General features: G+C 36.4%; 4 protein-coding genes across 5 annotated transcripts in view; 2 read left to right on the top strand and 2 right to left on the bottom strand.

Annotated features, from left to right (window-relative positions):
• Positions 1-359: 359 nt before the first annotated feature.
• LOC111484889 (DNA mismatch repair protein MSH2) lies at positions 360-9606 on the bottom strand. Its single transcript, XM_023131532.1, has 13 exons — positions 9374-9606; positions 9227-9276; positions 8878-8910; positions 7478-8551; positions 6696-7250; positions 6510-6620; positions 6318-6407; positions 6132-6203; positions 5815-5925; positions 4235-4361; positions 3301-3503; positions 2378-2530; positions 360-863 (listed from the first exon to the last, which is right to left on the bottom strand). The coding sequence occupies exons 1-13, from the start codon at positions 9420-9422 to the stop codon at positions 663-665; spliced, it is 2829 nt and encodes a 942-aa protein (XP_022987300.1). The 5' UTR covers positions 9423-9606; the 3' UTR covers positions 360-662.
• A 976-nt stretch (positions 9607-10582) lies between these two features.
• Positions 10583-23462, top strand: part of LOC111484892 (kinesin-like protein KIN-8A) — a 29396-nt gene continuing 16516 nt past the window's right edge. The window contains exons 1-2 of the mRNA XM_023131533.1: positions 10583-10593; positions 23365-23372. The gene's annotated coding sequence lies outside the window, so the exon portion shown is untranslated. The remainder of the gene's footprint in view (positions 10594-23364; positions 23373-23462) is intronic.
• LOC111484898 (transcription factor TCP18-like) lies at positions 13532-15052 on the bottom strand. The gene is made up of 2 exons (XM_023131542.1): positions 13972-15052; positions 13532-13836 (listed from the first exon to the last, which is right to left on the bottom strand). The coding sequence occupies exons 1-2, from the start codon at positions 14848-14850 to the stop codon at positions 13765-13767; spliced, it is 951 nt and encodes a 316-aa protein (XP_022987310.1). The 5' UTR covers positions 14851-15052; the 3' UTR covers positions 13532-13764.
• Positions 18625-22954, top strand: LOC111484895 (general transcription factor IIE subunit 1-like). 2 transcript variants are annotated; one of them, XR_002718589.1, is made up of 11 exons: positions 18625-18798; positions 18956-19078; positions 19808-19928; positions 20448-20576; positions 20699-20808; positions 20953-21136; positions 21469-21672; positions 21765-21998; positions 22108-22315; positions 22444-22628; positions 22772-22954. XR_002718589.1 is itself a non-coding variant. In XM_023131539.1 (10 exons), exons 1-10 carry the CDS (start codon positions 18776-18778, stop codon positions 22542-22544), a joined length of 1437 nt encoding a protein of 478 aa, XP_022987307.1. In that variant the 5' UTR covers positions 18625-18775; the 3' UTR covers positions 22545-22954. The 2 variants fall into 2 exon arrangements, 1 of the variants encoding a protein (XP_022987307.1); XM_023131539.1 differs by having other exon boundaries at positions 22444-22954.

Below are 23462 nucleotides of genomic sequence, written 5' to 3'. Positions count from 1 at the left end.
GAGGTTTTTATTTTCTTATAAAAAAAATATTTCGTTCTCTTCTCTAACTGACGTGGGATCTCACAATCCACCCTTTTTCGGGACCGAGCGTCTTCACTGACACTTGTTCTCTTTTCCAATCGATGTGAGACCTCTCAATCCACTCCTTTCTAAGTCCAACGTCCTTGTTGGCACATTGTCTTGTGTCCACCCCCTTCGAGGCTTAGCCTCCTCACTAGCATATCGTCCAGTGCCTAGTTATGATACCATTTGCAACGGCCTAAGCCACCGCTAGCAGATATTGTCTTCTGAGCTTTCCCTTTCAGAATTTCTCTCAAGATTTTTAAAACGTTGTCTGTTAGAGAGAGGTTTCCACACTCTTATAAAGAATGTTTCATTCTTCTCTCCAACCAATGTGAGATATATATATATATATATACGCTATTAGCTAATTAACTCATAATCAAGGAACATATAATACCATGACAAAAGTAGTCTGCAGATTCCATAGTCTCCAAGCATTCCTCTTCTTGCTTTGATTCAATAATTAACTTTTCCCCTCCACAAAAAAAATAACCAGCGCTCACCAAAATTGTGAGGTAGGATACTAAACAAACATCTCCTTCACGCCTTACCAAGCTGTACAAAGACCAAAAGACAAGAATGAGGTAGCAGGCACCGCCTTAAAGGAATTGTTGGAGCCAATTAGAGTCCACGGCATCCTTCTTCAAACCATCTCGTAATTGGCTCACTTGTTGTAGAGCTTCCTTTAGATCCATTTTATCCAATGGAAGATTAGCAAACTCCTCTAAAAACTGACGAGCCCGCACTACACCTTTGGACATGTCTTCTGAACCAAACTCGCGTTTTCGCTTTGATGGTATCTGTATATAATGTTAGTGTACATAAGTAAAAGCATATAACACATGACTACTATATATTCATCAGTAATACATTCATATGCATGCATCTACATGCATGCGCACTCATACATTTTTTAGAGTAGTATTCAACTTGAGCTACGCTCAAGTTAAAATATATACTCTTCATGAAAAGGTCGAAATTTAAATCCCTCCATTCAATATGATGTTGAACAAAAATAACAGCAAAAATAATTATGGGCATCACTCTAATGGGTGACTATTGTGGTGATTTAAGGCACTCTTCTAGAGTTATTGTCATCCCTACGTCTCATCAATCTCTTCAGAAAGATGATCCTATTAGAGAAAAAATCTCACCTGTCAACCTTCTGTAATTTACTTGTCTATGAATGTTCTTTATTTATCTTGCAACTTTCAATTTAGAAAAGATCTGTTTGATGGAGAGACCAATGATTTATCATATTTGTTCTCTTTTGCACGCTGTTCATCTTTACTTGGATTCTGTTGACAATTGTATTAGGTTCCTTGTGGCCATGGGTACGTTCTCTTGTAAGTCTATGTTTCTCTTGGTTGGTTAGGGATGAGAGGATTAACCCATTGGCTTGGTCTAAAGATCTTTGTCTATGAATTTGAGTTTCAATTTGTATGTGCTTTCAAGTAAGTAATTTAGGATTTGGACCACATTTTATGGAGATTTCATTTTAAGGCTATAGATGTTTCTTCGGATGAGGTTTGAAGTTTGACACATTCTGATACTTCCCTTTTGAATCTCTACAACAAAATTGTTTCCTAACTATCAAGTTGTTAATTCTTAACATTGGGAGTTTCATTTTTAAACTTTTGCTTCCATTTTGGTTCCGAGTTGTCTTCTTGCATTAACCTTGTTCAGAAAGTTGTTTTTTCAGCCCACAGAAAATCTAAAAATTGAGCTACGCTTATGTGAATTTAACAAGTATTCGCTCCTTCCCTCAAATGAGAAAGGTGGCTAGCGGATCTTCCACTCTAATGCCTCTAGAGAAAAAAGTCTCACCCGTCAACCCTCCAGTGAGAAAAACAGGAAACTTGCTATAGAAAGATAGCTAGGTATCCAACTCACTTTTTTCCGAAGCCCCTTTCTCTGAAAAACTATAATCAAGGATGATATTCATAAATTAGGCCTTTTCCTTTATTTTTTAAAACCAAAACTATTCTCCTTTTCCCTTTACATTAGTCCACAACTTGCTTGGCGAAAAGAATCACATGTAGGATCAGGAAACAAAAAGACCTTGCAGTCAGTTTATTTGTAAGAAAGAAACTTTGTTCAAGTCAAATTATGAATATATAGTAGTCTAGATTTCGATACGGTAGGGTGTCATTTAGATTTTGGAAAGAAATAGAAACACGTGACTAGCTAATGAAAAAGATGGTAAGACAAGATGGTCTTATTTGAGTTTCGGATTCATTGATCCCATACTTAGGAGTGTAGATAAGCGTGGAATCAATTATTTTTAACGAAAATGTAACACTATAGATTATACCTCTTTCCCGGTATTGGCTGAAGTAGTTGAATCAGTGGAGAAATCTTCCAGTTCAGAAGCCTTTTCTCTGGCAAGTGCCACGACACTAGAAGGAAAGTTTGCAAATTCTGCTACATGAATCCCAAAGCTTTGATCACAAGCTCCAGGTTCAACCTGCAAAAGACAGAAAAGCGAAGGAAAAAATGAAGCTCTGTTACATAAACGAACTTACTAGTTACAACAGCCGGTAATTAAGGGGGAGGATAATAAACTTGATGCCTCCAATTTTAATGAAGGCTGGGAAAACATTTGGTCAAACTAACATAGGTTTGGAAACTGGAAGATTTGACATTCGGATGCATGGTATAAATAATAATGATGGTGGGTTTTTTTTTTTCAACTTGAAGGAATAAATTTATAGATTCTGAAGTGGATCATGGGTAAACCAAGTCTAAATTCACAAGTGATAGATCGACACTATTATTGAATAGATCTTAGGAAGACAATGCTTGATACTTCAATAAGCTCCCTCTTATAAAAGGCTCACGAACACGTAGACAACAGCACTTCAGGTTTTAGCTTTTCTTTCACTCTTATTGATCTAATAACTCCTGATCAACATATTACAGATGCCATACAGGTTAATATAAATCCAACGGAAATTATTCAAATGACATCATCAATGCCCTTCTGTCGTGTCTTCAAACTACTTTGTTATATTAACATGTGTTTTTATAACATTAATGTATTCAGAAAAATATACCACTAGGGTTCCATTTCCTCATCTTTCCTAGAACAAACCTTTTAGGCTAAAATACAGAATCCAAAAAGAAACAGTAAAAAATGAAGCATGCTCTGTTATGATGTCCTTGGTCAACCCATCTAATTTAAGACAAAAAAAATATAAAATATAGGAAAAAGAGATATTCCTAGCAACCATTTACCTTGTACAGCATTGTCAACTTGTGATTTGATGAGTCTATGTGTGCACTGACATGAAAATTTGCCACACCAACAATTTGCTTTCCATGGGGCTCAAGATCAGTATTGCCATGAGCTAGTGCAGTTAGTTCGTGGAAGTGGGTTGCAAATAAAGTGGGTGCTTTAATCACTTCAACAAGATGTTCACAAATGGCCCATGCTAAACCTGATTATAAGATTCAATACAGAGTAATTTTAATAAAAACCAACTTGAGAAAATAACTGATTTCATTTAAAACCAGTGAACAAACCATTGTCGTGCATGCTCAAGCATAAAAATTTAAGGTGATGATCGTCATGTAATAAGAAAGTATCATATAAGATGTATTGCAATTTTCGGCAGGTTAAGTAAAGACAGAGGGATAAATGTTAGTGGGTGAAAATCGGCACATTATTAAGAGTGTCATTTAAAATGTACTACAATTTTCAGCAAGTTGGGTCGAATGGGTGAAAGAAAGAAATTTTTCATTGGAATAACTGATCTTCTTTAGTTCTTCAAGCTACATGCTTTAATTAATTCAAATTAAAAAAAAAAAAAAAAAAACTGTTTTTTTATGAGAAACCAAGCTTTCATTGAGATATATGATAATTTTTGGTGGTGTAGGGCAGTCTAGAGAGGATCTTTGGGATACCATTAGGTTTAATTCCTTCCTTTGTTCGTCTGTTAATATGGTTTTTGGACGGGTATATAAAAAGTTCAATGAACGTTGGAGGCTTGGGTAGTCAATTCTTCATAGAGTTCCCAACCATACACATTTAACAACTTATATGGATATTCTTCAATTCAAAAAGGGCGAGTGACAAAGAATTGACGATGCACCTTATGGAATAAATTATGAGAACTCTATAATGCAAGACACGTCAGGAGAGAGTTAAGGAGTCAAGAATGAAACCAACCAAATCCATCATAAGTGGATGTCCCACGGCCCAATTCATCAATGATTATCAAAGACTTCTCTGTAGATCCTTTCAGTATAGATGCAGTTTCGAGCATCTCTTGCATAAAGGTAGAAACTCCACGAAGCTAGAATAGTAAAATAGATATTAGTAGATTTCCACATCGAAGGAAACAGCCGGTTCAAATATACAAGTAACGAGAAAATAATTTAACTAAGAGAAAATTGTCGAGTAAATGCCTTCACAGAAAAAGTCCAAAAAAATTGTTCCCCATCAATTACAATGTTGATTGTAAATACAATTATATATATATATGCACATCTGTGAGTGTTTGGACCAACTTGCACACACCAACTATTTTCATAGGACAACTGTTTGACCCTACCATTTTTTGGTTATGAAAGAAACTCATAGGATATTAAATCTGATGTGGTTACCAAATTTGAACTCATTCTCTCTAAGCTCTTTACAATTTAAATTAGCACTTGATGTCCTATTAAGAGCTCAAAAGAATTTAAAATATGTTTTTTGTATCTGCTTTTGCCTTTACAACCCTGATTCCCTCGTGATCTGACTTCTAGATAAGATGCTGAACAGTGAATGATTAATTTTGTTTGTAAAAGAAGCTTTCAGCAGAGTCGAAGTAAAGTCAGTAAAATTAATTTCTTGATCCATTTTATTAAACTTATTAAGGCATCGAAACTAAAGTAGTCCATTGAATGAAATTAAAGCATATAACCCACAACAGTTTGCGGCATTCAAAAACTGAAGTAAACACCACATCATCAGAAGTCATTTATGAATATCAGGACATAGATTGCAGGTAGAGCCAGTAAAAAAGGGATACTATGAAGGCCAAGAAAAAGGATTATAGGCCTACGCCTTTTGGCGGATTTTTTCCCTATCGTGGTTAATTTGAAACCTAAGCAGCTAATTAGTCCCTTTGAATGGCTTGAAAATCTTGTTTGAAAAACTGTAAAACCATGCAGACTCTCAGACCATAGTAAATACTAACATGTGATTGTGAAGACAATGAAATTAATCAACCAAACAAGCAGTTGCTTAATTGTCATTTCCTAATGTATCATTAAGTGTTCGGCTACAAGTAGCCAGGGGTCGGCAGGGCTCCAAGGTTGGTAATGAATGCTTATGCATGCGATGAACCTGGATATTAGAACTATGAGAAAAGGGTATGTGATAAGCCTCCAGTCATAGACACCTACTCACGTAGAAAAGAAGGGAAGGACAACTAAGGATGTTAAAGGATTGTTATATGTAGAAGGTAGTTTTGATTAGTCAATGAAACGTGTGAACTAGGCAGTATAGGAGTAAGATTGCAATAATAAGGAAAAAAGATAAGTTGATGATGGGAAACTAAGCATTAGTTCTAATCACTGTTCTAGCACGAAGATAGCCCTCCAGTGAAGTGAAAGTCACACAGAGAACCTGTCTCCTTTAACTCCTTAATGGAAAGTAAGAGGAACCATGATTTGTTCACGAAAACAATAGTTCAATGCATGTCAGAAATATAGTATTCAGTGAAGGGATATTTAAAAAATGAGCATGTGTTGAGAACTTACTTGACAGTCCCCTGCACCTACGCGGGCAAAAATGCAATCACGAACTGAAATAATAGCTTTGTCACAGGGAACAAAACAACCAACTTGTGCCATTAGAATGTTCACTCCAACCTATAAAAACATATTTTCAGTTTTCAGAGTGAATACAAGGTGCAACAGTATTGGCAAGCTGATATCAAGCCCCTGTGGAACTTAATAATCCAAACTCGGACATGAGGAATTTGAGCGAATATGTCATAACTCCAGGCTATTACACCACCAGAAGTTTAAAGATATTTCAAAATAAAATAATGATGAAAATGTGATCAACATAGCACCTGTCGGATAAATGTAGATTTTCCGCCCATATTAGGCCCAGTAATGATTTGGAACCAACTTTCTCCCCTTACCTATTTACGAGGGAAATAAAAGCTTCAAGTAATTAGTCATTTCAAATCTGAAACATAATGACAATAAATACGAATAGAATTAACGTATTCTTGATTATCCAAGCAAGAACTCACTAATTTACAATCATTTGGTATGAAATTAACCCAGTCTTGAGCCTCCACACAGGGGTGCCTACTTCCTTCCAATATAATATTTCCCTCATCCTGTTGCAGAAGGCCGGCAACAAATTAATTTTGAGCAAGTGTAGCTTTTATGTAAGATTCAAATCTATTGGTGGTCAGGATAATCAACAGTAAAAAAGATACCGATGATGTGATGTCTGGCCTAGTATAAGGAGTTGGACAGCTAGAGGCTAAATCAGCAAAACCGAGTAAAACGTCTAATTCAGAGAGCATTTCCGCCAAAGGTCTGAATACCTACAGTCACACAAAGTTCTTTAGTTCAATTAAAGTGCTAATGAACAATAGATACATCATAGATAGTAAATCCACCTCATTGAAGGATGATGCAGTTTCAATTACTCGGTGAACCAACTCTTTCTGGAAATTCTTGTACTCCTCGACTAATTTCTGATACTGGTCACCCAGCTTTTTAAGTTTGGTGTTTGTAAACTTCACTCCATCTTTTCGGGTTTCAAGGACAATGAAGTGGGTGGAGAGCTTTTTCCTTACTTTTGGTTCTTCTTTCTTAGTAATTCTAAAAACATGTCCAAATTGTGTACCTTTGTCTAACTTCAAAGCCTTATCAACTGCAAGATCAAGATCATTAGCAACCTGCCTATGCAAATCCTGTATTTGCTGCTCTATCGATTCCTGCGCATTCCTCAACTTGGACAGAGCAGGGTCGTAACTAGATGAAATCATATATTCTCCATTCTCAAGCTGATCAAGATCAACAGCAGTTTCCACAAGATTATTGAACTTGTTCAGATGATCGTTGTCAGTCCAGATCTCAAGACATTCCATGTACTTCTCCTTGATAAGTGAGGAAAATTGTCCTTCATAATTCTCCAAGGCATTTTTAATGAATGGAAGCCTTATACTTGACTACATTATAATGATGAATGTCCAAATATCAGAGCAATATGTACAAAGCACAAATTACTATAAAACATAAATCTCACAATGAAAACAGGTAGCAATTTATTCATGATAGTACAAGAATCAAGATTAACCCAGTGCCAAGATTAACAATTTTCATCTCATTATCCAAACCATTTATAAGAAATTATTTCAATTAATACTAATTGTCAGTGGTTCTTTTAAATCTATACCTGATAAAGTTTAACAATGTGCTGTAATCCAGCTCTTCTCTTCTCGAGATACTGTGTCAATCGTTCAATATCTGAGATTCTTTTGAGATGTTGTCTCAAATCCTGGCGGAGAGCAGTATCCTCCACAAATGCTTGAACAAGATCCAGTCTAGAATTAATTTCTTTGACGTCTAACAGAGGCTGTTTTAGCCACATATGAAGCAATCTTTTACCCATTCCAGCAGTACAGGTTCTATTCATGAGACCAAACAGGCTGAAGTTTTTGTTTGCATCAGTTTTACTTTCTAGGACATTTAATGCTCTCATGGCAGCAGAGTCTAACCTCATGTAGCTATCAAGATTGTATTTCTGGATGTTGTAGTTTCCATAATTGCTTTCATCTGCCAGTAATTCTGCATAAGCCAGCAATGCTCCTAAGGCAGCAGGCGCAAATTCAAATCCAGATACCATATCTCTAACAGGTTCAACAGAACCTTTGACAAGCCTTGAAAGATCCTGCACCAAATCTCTCATTTTAAATTCTGATTTTTTTCTCTCAGTTAACATCACACCACACTTTGTCAATGCATCATGTAGAGGTTTTAAATCACCGAACTTTCCACTGTCTAGAGGCAGAAGGCATTCCTTACAACCAAGACCAACCAGAGCTGACTCCACATTAGTAAAATGGCTATCGTCGAGAAATTCAGCCAACCCCATCAATCTTTTTGTTAAATCAATGTAGGCTAGTCCAACAATGCACCCATTTTCTCGGAAGTTCGGTAATAGTGCCACAATAGCAGGGCTGTCCTGCATTTCATTATTTGCAAACAAAACGTCTTCAAAGCTGCCAATATTACCCGGTGAACCACTTTTGATCAGTCTCCAATTGGAACCACTGCCCTCATAAAGCTCCAATGTATGGTCCATTCTTTCCAAAAGAAGATCCCGGGCAATGGATTCAAACATATTTTTGCTGACACTCACACTAGACAGAGCTTCAGATACATTGCCCAGTTGTCGTAAAGCAGTTGTAGTACGGTAATAGGTCTTTGCAATGAAAACTGCATTATCGCCATGGACAGTAAAGTAATCCTGTATGATCAAATTCACGGAGGAAGGCAATTATGGCTACATATGCATGCGTATGTCAAATTCAATCCAAGATGAGATCAAATAGAGGCATGTGAACAAGAGCATATTCAATTCCAGCTACTAAAGGATAAATACGAAGAAACAGCATTACACTCTGATAAAACGCAAATTGCTTCACAGAAATGATGATAAGAAAGAAAAGTCGACTGAGTATCAAGTGGTATATTCCATTCAAATAGCATCAAGGAGGCGATAACCAGATCCCAATTCAACAAATGGCATCTGAACAAAATTAACGAATGAAGGGAAAGGATTAAATAACTGACCCGACGATCAAAAAATCGAACAGCTCTTGAGTCCTGCAGCAGAAACATGCAATTAAAATAAGTAACATAACCTCAGCTACAAGAGTTTCTAAATAATGACAACTCTCGCTATTATAGTTAATTAAGCATCCAATTAACGTCCTTCTATCCTGTTTCGCTAAGCACCTAATTCCAGTAACATAAACTTATCCACGCGCAGACCAGGGAACTAAGGAATATTAAGCAACGATCTTATGCAAACGAATAGGTAACTTCCATCTAGATTCCTCTACATTTTACCAGAGTTCTCAGAGCAATCACTAAAATTTCAGTCACGAAAGTGCGAAACCAACTTGCAATAAAAACTTACGGGGGGTAGGGTTTTGAAGAATGCGAGAAACCCTTGAGCCTGTTTAGCATCTGTCAACATTTCAACCAAATGGATTAAAAATAACTCAAAAAATTAATACGCAGAATGAGAACGAGAAAAGAAAAACGATGATTTTGTAGACTGTACCAAGTTTGAGCTCGGGAAGCTTGCTTTGCTCATCAACATTTTCATTCATTTCTTCTGTTTCGTTTGAAGGTTTCAGTTATGGCTTTGTTTCTTCGCCTTGTTGTGAACCAGACGTAGATGAAAAACCCTTGGAACTTCGAGGCTTGTCAATGGGTTTTACGTTCTGTTGTGTGCTTGTTGGGAATGGCGGGAAACTAGACACTGGCGCGTTTGTGAGTATGCGCGTCCGCTGAACTTCCATTTTCTAAGTTAGATATTATTATTATTATTATTATTATATTTAAATATAATTAATATATAGATAAAAATCGTCTATTACTCACTTTTAATACTACTCCATAAATATTTTTTTAAACGTGTATTTTTTTAATTTTTTTTTAAGAAATTTAGATTTTTTTAATTTTTTAATTAGGAGGGTAAATAACAAATTTTTGTTAAATTAAAAAAATTAAGAAAAATGAAATACGATAAGGACAGAAAAAGAAAAGGAAAAGGGGATGGATGCGTTAAGTGAGGAGGGCTTATCAAAAGAGCTTTTGGTGAAAAGGGTACAGTGGCCTAATGGTGGGGTACGTAGGGCTGTCGGCCCAGACCTCGGACAGTAGCTACTTGGACTTTGTGGGCTCTGGATGGCCCCACTCGCCTACGCTCTCCACTTTCTACACGTCATCTCCCTTGCGTATCACCAAATCCACGGCTACTAAACAAAATAGTCTAATATTACCATATTCTACCCCTTTTCTTATACATATAAATCTTTAAATTATAAATTTATCTCCTATTTATTTAATTTTAAATTTTAAAAAATTAATTAATTAATCTATTATACGTAAGATTCCATCTGCAAAAGCAAAGTTTACCCCGATATGACTCATCATCATTAAGCTACTCAGCTACTGCATTTCTTTTTCTGGTTGGTAGTCACATGTACCCGAACAAGTGGACAATTGAGGCGTGACCATAAAGCTCTTTATGACACAATCAAGAATTCGCTTGGTCTAATTGAGGTAACTATTCATTGTCCAGGGCTCCAAGTATATCTTGTGTAATCCTCTCGTTTGGTGGTGTTCTCCTCGACCGTGGTGGACTCAACATAAGACTGCCATTTGGCGTCCATTATTGTTTATTTGGGGTTAATGAAAATAGAGTTAATCCCATGCAGAGCGGAGCGTTGGGGAAAGAGAAACAAAATCACGCAAACCCATCAAGCGCAGATTACAGTGACGCACCCAATAGGGATGCCACCATAGCTCTCTCCCTTTCTCTCTTTCTAATTAATTCCTCTGTCCTTTTCTCCTCCCTGATTTGAACCCTCCCCTTCAGTTTTCGTTCGACACCCACAACCCGAAATCGACATAAAAAGACAACATTTATAAGCATTAGGGCAACTGTCCCCATTGCAGGTGCCGGAAAGGTCTTGGTGGGCACACTGGTTATGGCTCCCAAAGCAGTGCAAAACCCAGGTTCTTCTACTCATCCTCAACTATATATACTGTGTGTAGATAATATAGAGTTGGTTTAGTCGGGTGGGGGAATGAAAATGGTGGCATCATTCCAATCTCCCAAGTTTGCTCTTTTGGTGTATTACTGTGCAAAATCCTTCTTTCTTCAATCATACACTTCCACTTTATCTTTGAGATCCATTGAATTGGATCACAAACTTGTTATTTTTCTTTTTTTTAAAAAAAAAAAAAAAAAAAACTTAATCATATTTCTTTTGATTCTAATCTTTGATTCCACCCCCAAATTTCATGTTTTTATTCCATTTATTTCAGTCCCCTTCATCATTATTCTTACATTTCTTGAGTTGATGGAAACTAAGCCCAAAATACTATTATTAATATTCATAATTTTAAATTCATACCCATAAGCAAAGAATACCATTTAATTCATTATTTATAATAAATGCATACAAATTTATTTTGTATAATAAAATTAATGTAGCGTAAAAAATGGGGAGAAGTGATTATTATTATTATTATGATTAGGGTGGAGATAGAGATTTGGTCGGGTACAATTGAGATAGAGATTCCCTCCGGTAAAAAAAAATGGGCAACAATGTGTCTGTTACTGACTGTCCTTTGGTACTCAAACCAACAATGGCGCCACTCCTCTTCCTCCGTTCGGTAACTAAGGTTTCAGTTTTCAGCGGCCAAGTTTTAGGGGTTGCAGATCCGATCCTGTTCTTCCACAACCACTCTATGAACTCTTTGTTCACACGCTACATTCATCTTTACCCCTATCCTCACCCAAACTGGAAATAAGATTAAGAAGGAATGAATGAATGAATGGATGGTTGGTGATACTTAAAAAGCTTCCAAATTCAATGCCCTACCACACCAACCCCGCATGCAATCAAAATAAAAGGTATCAACTGAGGCCGCCACAAAATGCTTTAATGTCCGTCCCAATCTTATCGACTAATTAAGAAGTCTCATATCGACTAATTAAGAAAAGAATCATGAATTTATAGACCAGAAATGAAACCAAAAAAAAATGAAAGCTAAAAAAAAGGAAAAGGGTTTTTTTTTCTAACTTTTACTTTACCAAAATCATGGGAAACTCTGTATGTTCCCATTTTTTTTTAAGAACACAGTAAAAAAAAAAAAAAACAGTTTCTCTCCTCTCTCTCTCCTTCGGTCTTTCTCTCTCATGATTTTGAAACAGGGGGCTTGCTTTCGTCTACTTCCAGAGCCTGCTTCAGATTTCTCCAGCTTCAAGTTCTGCCATTCCCAACTAGGTAAATTTTCTTTTTCTTTTCTTTTTTATATATATAAATATTCGGAATATAAATTATTATTATTATTATTGTTCTTGTCTCTCTCTTTTTCAGCCCTAAATTTTAATTTTTTTAAGAAAATTGATCTTGAAATATTGAAATTAATTCATTTCCATAACGTAGATATCTTCCTGTTGGATCTACACGAAATTATATCTTTTTGTTTCTATATTTATTTAATTAAATAATGGATGAGTTTTCAAACACAGAAAACAGGAATTTAAACCTAATTTCGGAAAATTACAAATTAAAAAAAAATAATGTTTTAAATACCTCTTAATTCACTTGTTGAGGAAATATATTAAAATCATAATTAGCTAATTATAAATAGATGTGGGGAGCAAACACGTTTAATTATAATATTTGTTTGCTTTAGGTGTTGATTAGGTATTATTTTTCTTGCTTAATTATTCTAAAATTAAATTTTAAAATGGATTTCTATATTTATTTTTACCACCCCCTACTCAGAATATAGGATCCTACAAACATTTTTAGCCATCAAATATAGTAAGTTTAGGTAGTTGTTGAGTTGCTAAACTAACCTCCAGTTGTCAACTAACTATCTATACATATTTTCAATCTCTCTCATTTTCCTACCTCGACTAGTTTGAGATATTCAAGGTATCAAACGACTCTGTCGATAGGAGCTCTTCAGAGTCATCAGCATGATGTCCTCCTGTAACTTTGATTTGTTGAGTAAGAGTCCTTCCGCCCAGATTTTTCAGACGAATGGACCCGAAAAAACTTTTAGTCAAAGTGAGTATAACAAGAATTTACATGTACTACTTTCCTTTAAATCTCGAGAATTACATGAGCTAAAAAAACCAACCCTTGGGCTCTCCATCATCTTTCAACAAACTACCACACCATAAACAGAAACAAATAGCCATTCCTTTTTCATATAAAGTGCTACAACATTATTGGCTCAAGAAACAAGCTATGTTCCTCTTCTTCCAATATTATCCAATAACCATAAAACTTCATATATTTATTCCTAAGAAACAAGAAAACAAATACCATGTAATTAATTAATATAGTAAAAGTGTCGTGCCATAAAATCATTTGGAATGTTGAAAATTGTTTGTTAGTATGTGTGAATGTAAGAGTTACACAACATATGGGTTTGGTTTGTACTATGTAGTGGATAATTATTAAATCATGGGTCATTCAATCCTTTCTTAAAAGCCTTCCCACCACCTTCTCTCTAATGCACTTATGGTCAGACCCATTTTAAAAATACGAGCGAAAGCCCAAAAAAGACAATAATATCTACATCAGCTGAACAGAAAAACGAAACATTTAAGTGTTCTTAAAAACCTTGAGAAGTCGAAAAAGTCTAAAAAAGACAATATATGTTAGTGATGAGCTTAGGTTGTCGCATGATATGTCTTAGTTATATGTTAAAAGCTTGTTTACTAAAAAGGAAGTTGTTGTCAAACAAGATCTAAGAGATTTTATTTACGGGTCCGAGATAGAAGAAGATGTTTTGTATAATTATACACTCGAAATAGAAGAAAGAAGAGAGGAAAGGGGAAGGGAAACACAAAGCATTATGAGAATGATAAAAATTTACCATTATTGGACACACTTGAAAGTATTTAAGGGATGAATCTCAGCTACATATGCCATGATTGTTGTCGGGTTCCCATGGTTTTCCAAAGAATTGGAAGTCTTCAAATGGATGCTGAAATGTAAGCCCCAATTATAACAAAATGGTCAGAAACGTATGAACAACAATCTGTACTTCAAAAATTTCTTGGACTTTACTTATTTGATAATGCGTGAAAAATAATTAAGTTTGTGGCTGTTTGGAACTTACCTCTTGGCTCCACCTCCCCATCATCATCAAACCATCATCTGTTTCATCATTTCTTGTTCTTAATTGCTGATCATCAATTTGGGTACTCCATGATGAACTTGTTCTAATAACATCTTGAATTCTTCCTTCAATTTGCTTATTTGTGTTTGTTTGATCCGATGACAACGTTTTCTTTCCACTTTGCAGCTGTTTCTCGATCGTTCTTGCTCTTGCTCTTTCTCTCGCTTTCTCTCTACACTCTTTCGCAAGAGGGTAGTACGTCGTCTTCCTCGCAACCCTACCTCTCTTCTCCTTCTTCGTCGCTTTTCGACTTTCTTTCATGTTGATTTTACTATTGACAATTGTTTCGTCGATCCCAGACACGACTTCTCCATCCGAAATGGATGGACTCCTCATATCGCCATTGCCACCGCGGTCATGGCATGAAAGCTTCTTGATTTCATGTCTAGCTTGAAATAGCAACCACTCAACAGTTTTACTAGCTTTGTCAACACCAAGCATGTCTTGTAGACCAAAAAATTCCCTAGCCACCGGCAACGAGAGTCGCATTCGGCGATCTCTCGGTCCACGAAGCGTGTCGATTTTACTATGCCTATCCCTCTTTGAAGAAGCTTGTTTTCTTTGAATTGGCTGCTCCATGATCAGGCTTTGATGAACACGATGATGGTGTTCCTCATCGACAATAATTCTCGTTGATTCAGATCCGAACTCGCTTATGAAATTTGATGGAGGTTCATTCAATAGAATTTGGTGCAGTAAAATGTCATTTTGAGGTTGTTGTTGAAGAACATGAAGGGTGGGATCATCATGAAATGGAGGAAAGTGGAGAAAAGAATGGTCAGGGAAAGAGATGGAGTCATTAGCATTGAACAAAAACATATCTTTTTGTTCCTTAATTTGGAATTCTCAAGAACAAAGAAGAAACCCTAGAAGAACATGTTAAGAAGGGGTGTTTGTTTTGATAAAAAAGGTGGGATCTTTAGAGTTGTGAGTGGAGAGAAGTGACCTAGTATTTGTGCCACTTCACGTGGCTAGTAGAGGATGACAGTGACAGACACAGCTGCTCAGTCCTCCACCGGTCAACCTCCGGCGAAAAGCATGAAAGGGGCTTCATTTTGGATCAGTTTTGGAAGAAGGGTATGTATTATTGCTGCAAAACATACCCTTTTATGGGGTGATGAGCGATCATTGAGTGTGGGTTTGTATTGTTGTTGTTTTTGTTGTAATGTAGTGTTTGCAATTTGTGAGGTAATTTGAATGTTGGATGTGGGAGGAAAGGGATATGTATATGTATATATATAAGCTTACAAGTGAAAGGACAATTATTTCTATCTCGGGTAGCAGTGTACAATTCTGAATTAGCCTGTGGCTAGAGAAGCAATGGGTCTATCTCTGTGTTGACTGGTTTTTTTCCTCTAAGAAACTAATAATTTCTCTCTTTCCCTACTGTCGCTTTCAACAAAAAGTAGAAACCCCATTTCTCTCTCTCTCTCTTTCCTTTCTCTCTTTTTTTCTCTCAACTCACTTAGGAGAGAATGTTGTTATTGCTACTCCATGCGTCCTTATCTATCCAACTTTTTCTTCAACCTACAAAATCTACGGGAGAAAGTTTAAAAAAGACAATATCTGCTAACGGTAAGTGTTATGTACTAGGAGACTGAGCCTCGAAGGAGAGGACACGGGGCGATGTGCCAAAAAGTACACTGGACTCAAAGGAGGGGAATTGGGAGGGTCCCACATCGATGGGAAAAAGGAACGAGTGCTAGTGAAGATGCTGAGTACTTAATGAGCTAAATTGAGGGTCTCACATTGATTGGAGGAGAGAATGAGTGTTTAGGGTTTAGGATCTATCAATTGGAGAAGAAAACGAGTGCTAGTGGGACACTGGGACCCGAAGGAAGATGGATTGCGAGATCTCACAAAAAAAAAAAAACACAAAAAAGATAATATCTACTAGGAATAGACGTGGGTGATTAGAGACGGGTCTCTCCAAAAGAAAAATTTTGTGGTTGTACTTCCCACTTGTCATATGCCTGTCTATCTCCAAAACCCTAAAGCAATCACCAAATGGGCAAACCCTAAAAAAGAAACCTCATTTCTCATCTCACATATCCATTTCACTGTTTCTTCATCTTCCTTTTGCAAAATTATTAACTAAACCCTAAGGAAAAAAGACACCTCTTTCTGGCCTAAACCCTAGAAATCCCTTTCCATATATTCATGCCGCCCACACTCTCTCTCTTTAGCCTGACATAATTACTGATGACCACTCATGATGTTATTGCAGAGCTGGGTAATTGGGTTGTTCCAGGGTTGCTTTCATTTGAAAGAAGATAAGCTTCAAACAAAGGGAAAAAAAGAAAAAAAAAAGGTTCTTTGAATGGGAGAGTGGGTGATAGTGAAAGGTAAGAAGCATGAGTATGATCACATAAACAAACCCTAGAAAAGAAATTAACAAAAAAGGACTCATATTTGTGGCTGAAATTTGAAACCCCCATTTTTGAGCTCAGATTCATGTGCGTTTTCAGGCTTGGAGGGGATGAACATAAGCCCATTTCCCTCACCTCAGACTGCTACACAGTACTTTGGATATGCCTTTGTAGGGCACCACTTTTTGTTCTTAACCCAATTGTGTCACCTATTTCTATGCACAGTGCTCTGATTTGGACACTTTTTTTGTTCAGAAAAATTTTAAAAGTTTTGAAATTTGAGTTCATCTGGTGTGGATGTGTATTAACGAGTTAAATTAAAGGGGGTGGTGATGGGAAAGAAAGTCCATGTGTCCATGTTTTGTTCTTTATCCTTATGCCACTTTAAAATATCTGTGTGGGTTATGTGTATGTTTTTTGAGCGCTAGTGTCAGATCGGTATTGCTTCTTCTGATGCCAATTTTAATACCAACCCTAAAGTCATTTAGATCATATTTGTCCATAGTTTAGGTTTAGGGTTGAGTTCTTCTGGTTGGATGTGACCCACGATCGAAATATGTCGAAACAAACAAATGAAGCAAAAATAACAACTTGGGAAGTTGAGCCTCGATTAAGAAGAGGCTGTTCGACGGCTTCATAAGCCTCCTATGGTGTACTTTGTTCGAGAGGAAGATGGTTAGGAAGGAGTTCCACACTAGCTAATTAGTGTCTATAACCCATCGACTTTTAGAATAAAAGTGGACAATTGTAATGGAAGAATTCGAATCTTCAAAGATGATAAACGTTAAGTTCGTGTGTTCCTAACTTTTTCTATATATAATGGAATTCCTTATATATATGATACCAAATCAAATATATTGTCATTTCAAGAAAGAAAAAGGGTGTGCATATATAGTCAGTGTTGTTGATAGAACATAGGGGCAATGAGGAAATGACTAAAAAACCCCCAAAGGAGAAGCATTGAAGCTGCCAAGAAGATGTAGACAACAAGGTGGGATTGGACCCTTAATTGGAAAATTCATAGAATAAAAGTGGTTAGTCAAGATTAATTTAGACCTTTTCATATGCTTTTATCCCTCAGTCTCCCTAGAATAATAACACATATCATATGATTATAATCAAATATATATGCCATATGCATGCCCAACACCTGTCCCTTCGTGGAATTTATAATACACGACTTCCACTAATTAATTTATATTCCCCGCAAGCATCGATGAAGAACACAAGCAAAACAGGAGCTCGAGCACCATAAAAAAGACGAAGACTGGGCTGTCATCTTTCTCGAAGTCATTCTTAGAATTAGACGAATTGGATTGGTCTGACGTATCGCTCATGTGTCAAGCTCCTATAGTCGACGAATGTTCCATGGCACATTTCGTGAACAACTGTGCACTGTCGAATCTAATAAGACCAATGTAACTCTACTGACCATCATTCTAAAGATTCGATAATTTCCGAGATCTCACACCCTTTCAATGTATTTTAACCTAATCATGACCCATTTTGATTTCTTGTTACCAATGATATATAGTAAGGAAAAAAAGAAGAATAGTGCTTGAACAATATTTATAGAAAGAGAGACAGAGAATATATTGAGCAGCAAAAATAGACATTATGGTATTGAATATAAATATCAAAACTTTAGGGGCGGTGCACCACATAAATTGGACATTTTGTCGTACAAAAAATAAATATGATGCATGATTTGTGGTTCTTCTTCTTCCTCGACCCAATAATTTATACATTAATCATTCATTTTTTAGGATATATTTTGTTTATTTTTTAAAAATTAAACATATAAACGCCATTTATACTTATTTAAGTCGTATCGCGGGTTAAAAATAAAAAAAATAAAAAAAAAGCATAAATTTAAAAATTAAAAATATAAATTATACGTGTCACGTTTTTATTGGATTGGAGTTATAATATGACAAAAAAATGTATTTTTAAAGAGTTCAATTTGATTTTTAAAAAATTATTAAATAACATATGAATAATTCAATCGGAATAGAATTTGGCTGATGAACCCATGGGCCAGCCCAAATTTTGATTCAAAAAGTTAGGCCCAGAAGGGTTTACAGAGGCCCAATAAATCGGGCCAATGAAAGCCCATTTACGGATGAACCCGATAGAATGCAGATAAACCGACCCGCAAATTATCTAGTAGTATTTGGTGCGCTTTATTTCGTCTATTTATGACGGCCAATGTCTCTCTTTCGCTCCATTTTTCTTTTTCTTTTCCTTCTCTCCCACGATTCTCAGATCGCTCTCTGCGAAGTCCTGCTCGAGTCGAATACTGAAAAAAATCAGCTCACATGTAATAGCGACACCAGCACTTGAGCAATTGAATCCCAAGTTAATTCATCATCATCATGAGTATCGAACCTTTTAACAGGTACTTTCCTCTATTAACTTATGAGCCCTCTCCACTGATAAAAATGGCAATTTGAATATCTTCTCTAGCTGTGAACAATGGGATTGTTTTCTGTTTTCATTAGCTTCCTGGGTTTTGTTTAATTTGGTGTGTTGAATGATCTTGATTTATTGGGCAGGTTGGTGAAGCTAGCTGCAAGAGCTTTCTACGATGACATTACGACTAAAGGAGATAATCAGCCCAAGACCGGTCGGAGTGATAATAGGGGAATCGCGGTTGTCGTGCTTGATGCTCTCACGAGGTACTGCACTTTGGCGTTTTTATTTACTTGGCAATCTTCAGTGTTTTTACAAGGCAGAATTCTGCCGCTCAATTTTTCGTCATGAAGCTGGGGAGGCAGAGCTACATTAGTGGAATGAATTCTAGGCAGGAACTGTGCTTGAATATGATTAGAATAGTGGAAATATGAGCGTAATGCACTTTATACCGGATTCTTGGTAGTTCTATTCCCAGACTAAGCTGGCACTATATGTATTGGATACCCAATTCAGCTAGTGCTGGTGTGGAACAACTGCATATTATGGTTGTTTATATATGTGTTTCTTGTATACGTTATTTCTCTAGTTAAGCTAAGTTGAAGAAAGGTCACATTGATGCAGGTCATTCACATTGATATAGCTCACTGAATAGCTTAGTTGTACTTTTGATTATTTCAAACTCGAGTTTATCATTTCATTTTTGCTTTTAATTTGCTCATCTGTTAAAGAACCTTATCCTGTTTTTAAGTTAAATTTTTCAGACGGTCTGAGCAAATAGCTAACTGAAAAATGTCATTTTGAAGTTTCTTAATCTATTATCATGAAGGATTTGGAACATGAACCTGTCTGAGGGTTGTAATTTTATGTCAGAGTTTCTGTTCTTGAATTTGCTATGATGACGAAGCCATGCATTCTTAACATGAATCTGGCGAGCTGTTTTACAGCCACATTTTTCCTTTGCTTATCACATTTGTTTTCGTATCCTGTCCTAGACGACAATGGGTTCGAGAAGAAGATTTGGCAAAGAATTTAAAACTACATTCGAAGCAATTACGTCGAACACTAAGGTTTTTAGAAGAGGAAAAATTGGTTACCCGAGATCATAGAAGGGAGGTCAGTGCCGATTCTGTCAATGCATCTTGTTACTGTTCCTGTTAGGTTAGTAAATTGGAATTTCTTAGTATGTAGTTTTAAGCATCTTAACTTGATTGTCTATAGCATCTAAGGTGCTTATGTTGAATGAAGTTTGTTCGTTCTTTTGGGAAATTTTGTTAAAAATAAACAGAGAATTGTTTCAAGGAACGACAAGGCCATTGGAGACCTTGGGAAGTTACCGTTTTTGTTGCCTCCAGGTGTCTTTGTTTCAATTTGGGTTAAATTATAAGTTATGTGCTGAACTTTCTAGTTTGTGTCTATTTGGTTCTTGAACTTTAAAATGTGTCTAATAAATCTTTGAACTTTCAATTTTGTGTCTAATAAGTCATTGACATTTTCATTTTCATATTTTTCAATTTTGTGTGCTGAACATTTTAGTTTGTGTCGATATGCTTTTACAGACATTTTCAATTTTGTGTCTAATAAATAAGTTATTGCTAGGCATGCTCTTCAAATTTTTGCTCTTTGCTTTTCCAGACAGCTAAGGGAGCAAAGATATTTAGCGCTGCAGTTGCTGCCACAGCCGATGGCCAACACCCGGGGAAGGAGGGGGATGAAAAGATTAAGATGCACACACATTCTTATTGCTCGCTAGACTATGCACAGGTTTCTTTTATATATATACTTCAATTAGTTGCTTCATCGCTCAATAATAATTGTATTTAAACCCAGTGAAAACAGACTTTAACTCTGATCAGTTCCCTTAGTATAGCTAATCCTGGTTACAGGTCTATGATGTGGTTAGATACAGACTGCACCGCATGAAGAAAAAACTGAAAGATGAACTGGAGGACAAGAACACAGTTCAAGAGTATATATGCCCCAACTGTTCGAGAAGGTGTTGATGATATGTTATTTTTCTCTTAAGAAATGTTCTTTCTGATATTTTGTAATTTTAAACTGGATGAGATCACAGCACTGCACACTTGTTATTGACTTTTTAATCTGGAAACAAGCTTGAAAGTTTAATGATATTGATTAGGTACACTGCTTTGGATGCTCTTCGATTAATCTCTCTTGAGGATGAATACTTCCATTGTGAAAATTGCAATGGCGAGCTGGTTGCAGAGAGTGACAAACTGGCTGCTGCCCAAGGAGGGGATGGAGATGATAATGCCAGGAAGCGCCGGCATGAAAAATTGAAGGACATGCTTCAGAAGATGGAGGTTTGATCTCTTGAAAAAGAAATTTATTTTTCAACTTCAAATTCCCCCCCCCCTCTCTCTCTCTCTCTCTCTCTCTCTATGTATATATATATATATATAATCATAACGATCTTGATAAAGTTTTATCCTGGATATGAGAACACAAGGTATAACTCTATGCTGTAATGGAGATCATTGATTGCTGAAGTTTTTTACATTTGTTAGTTGAATATAACACTGACCTTCATCTTCAAGCCATTTTTCTGAAATAATTTATGAATTGTGTTTGTTCCCTTGAGTTTAGAAAATGATTTTCCTATTTCTAAATTGATGAATAAATCAAATAATTGTAGGTTCAGCTTAAGCCTTTAATGGAACAACTCAGCAGAGTCAAAGATTTGCCAGTTCCAGAATTTGGAACTCTTTTAGCATGGGAAGCTCGTGCAAGTGCAGCTGCACGTGGAGCAAATGGTGATCTCAATGGCAATGATCCCTCAAAATCATCACAAGGTTTAGGATATGGGGGAACACCTATGCCTTTTGTTGGCGAGACAAAGGTATCCCATTTTTTCACCTCATGCTTGTTATATCTTTGGATCTTGAAAGGAACCAGTCTAACGGTCGATGAGTTTTTGAATGAACCTGTTAGGTCGAAGTTGCCTTTTCTGGGGCTGAGAGCAAGGGAGTGAATGTTAAATCTGAATCTGAGAACACTGCTCTGAAAGTGTTACCTCCTTGGATGATCAAAGAAGGGATGAACCTCACAAAGGAACAACGTGGGGAGGTCAAAGGGGAGTCAAAGATGGATGCTGGTTCAGCTTCTGCTCAGTTTTCTGATGATAAAAAGTCATCGGCCAATGATGATGATAAAACGAATATACAGGTTCGTTCAATTAGACTGGCTCTTTTCATTTCTTATGAATTAAAGAGTTTTTTTAATCATAAAAATTGAAAGAGATTATATGATTTATGTACTGGTTGGCGTATTGTAGGATGAGTATGTTAAAGCTTATTATGCTGCTATACTGAAGAAGCAACAAGAGCTTGAAGAAGCTGCTAAGGGACAAAAGGAATTATCCAGAACAGAGATTACTGACAACTTGTCTTACACAAATGCCAGTCGCCAGGTAGGAATGAAGGCAAAACGTGAAGAGGATGAAGAAGAAGATGATATTGAATGGGAGGAGGCTCCAATAGAGGGTGAGACGTGGCTTTTCTTTTCCACGTTCGACTCTTTTAAGTGTTTTATGGTGTTTATATCCTGCTTATTATGTGTAAAAGTAAGTTGGGATTTAAGGAGGAACCTTACCTTTCTTGCCGTATTACAGGTAACGCAAATGAAAATTACAAGGTTGGTGACTTGAATGTTGAAGCATCAGCTTCGGTAGAAGATGAAGAAGAAGATGATGTGGATTGGGAGGAAGGTTGAAGAGGCAAAGAGAATTTTATACCCCAATATATAATACAAGGTGATATTGTCTTTCTTCCATCTGGAAGGCCTTAGTGAATTACGGTAGGACCTCTGCAGTTAATCTTGTGCAGTCGTGTTACTTGTTATATTAGAGTCGATTTTAAAGATCCCTAACCTATACTTGCTTGATTTGCTGCTGATATTTCATCTTGGGGACTCTGCTGAATTGAATTGTTCTTTACCAGTTTGGTGTGCCGGAAGAAAAGATGAAGGAAAATAGATGTTTAATTGATTTAAGGAATGTAAATCCATTAGTTACCAATTACAGTGGGACGACACGTGTGCAAACTTACGGTGTATTTTACGATAGCTTTTACTTGTTTAGCCAATACAGAAGTTTAGAAATAAAGACAGCGATTGCCAGACAATTTCACCTTTCTCACCCTGTAAGGAACAACCGAGCATATCAGGTACAATATCTTTTTGAATATTTCATAATGCGTGTGCTTGTTTGTATGTTTATATTCTCATATCGTCCGATCACAATTTCGTTCAGGATTTTACTTATTGAGCGAGTTAGTATAGTTTTTCCTTGTTGTTTTTGGTAGAATGCTGCATTTAGAAGGTAATAATCCTGCATAAAACTGTTCTCTTCTCAAAGGTTTGTCTTATATCCTCTTAATATGTTGCCCTCATCCCCAGCTTTGTTATTATAAACTTTTAGAATAGAGGAGGTTGCACAACTTGTGAGCTAGGTAGGAAGTCTAGAACTCAGGGACAAGGCTGTAGGAACAGATTCTGTTCAAGGAAGTATAGGAAGTGATTGAAACAATCCTAGTGGGGTAGGTGGAAAGAAGTAGGAATGCCACAAGGCATCAGGATGAAGGCCATCCACTATGATATACCAAATGTGAACTAATACACAAGAATTTGCTG

The sequence above is a fragment of the Cucurbita maxima genome, unplaced genomic scaffold (assembly GCF_002738345.1).
Source record: "Cucurbita maxima cultivar Rimu unplaced genomic scaffold, Cmax_1.0 Cma_Scf00010, whole genome shotgun sequence".
NCBI lineage: Eukaryota > Viridiplantae > Streptophyta > Magnoliopsida > Cucurbitales > Cucurbitaceae > Cucurbita > Cucurbita maxima.
The sequence above is the reverse complement of the archived record's forward strand: the minus strand, read 5'-3'. Positions and strand labels throughout refer to the sequence as shown.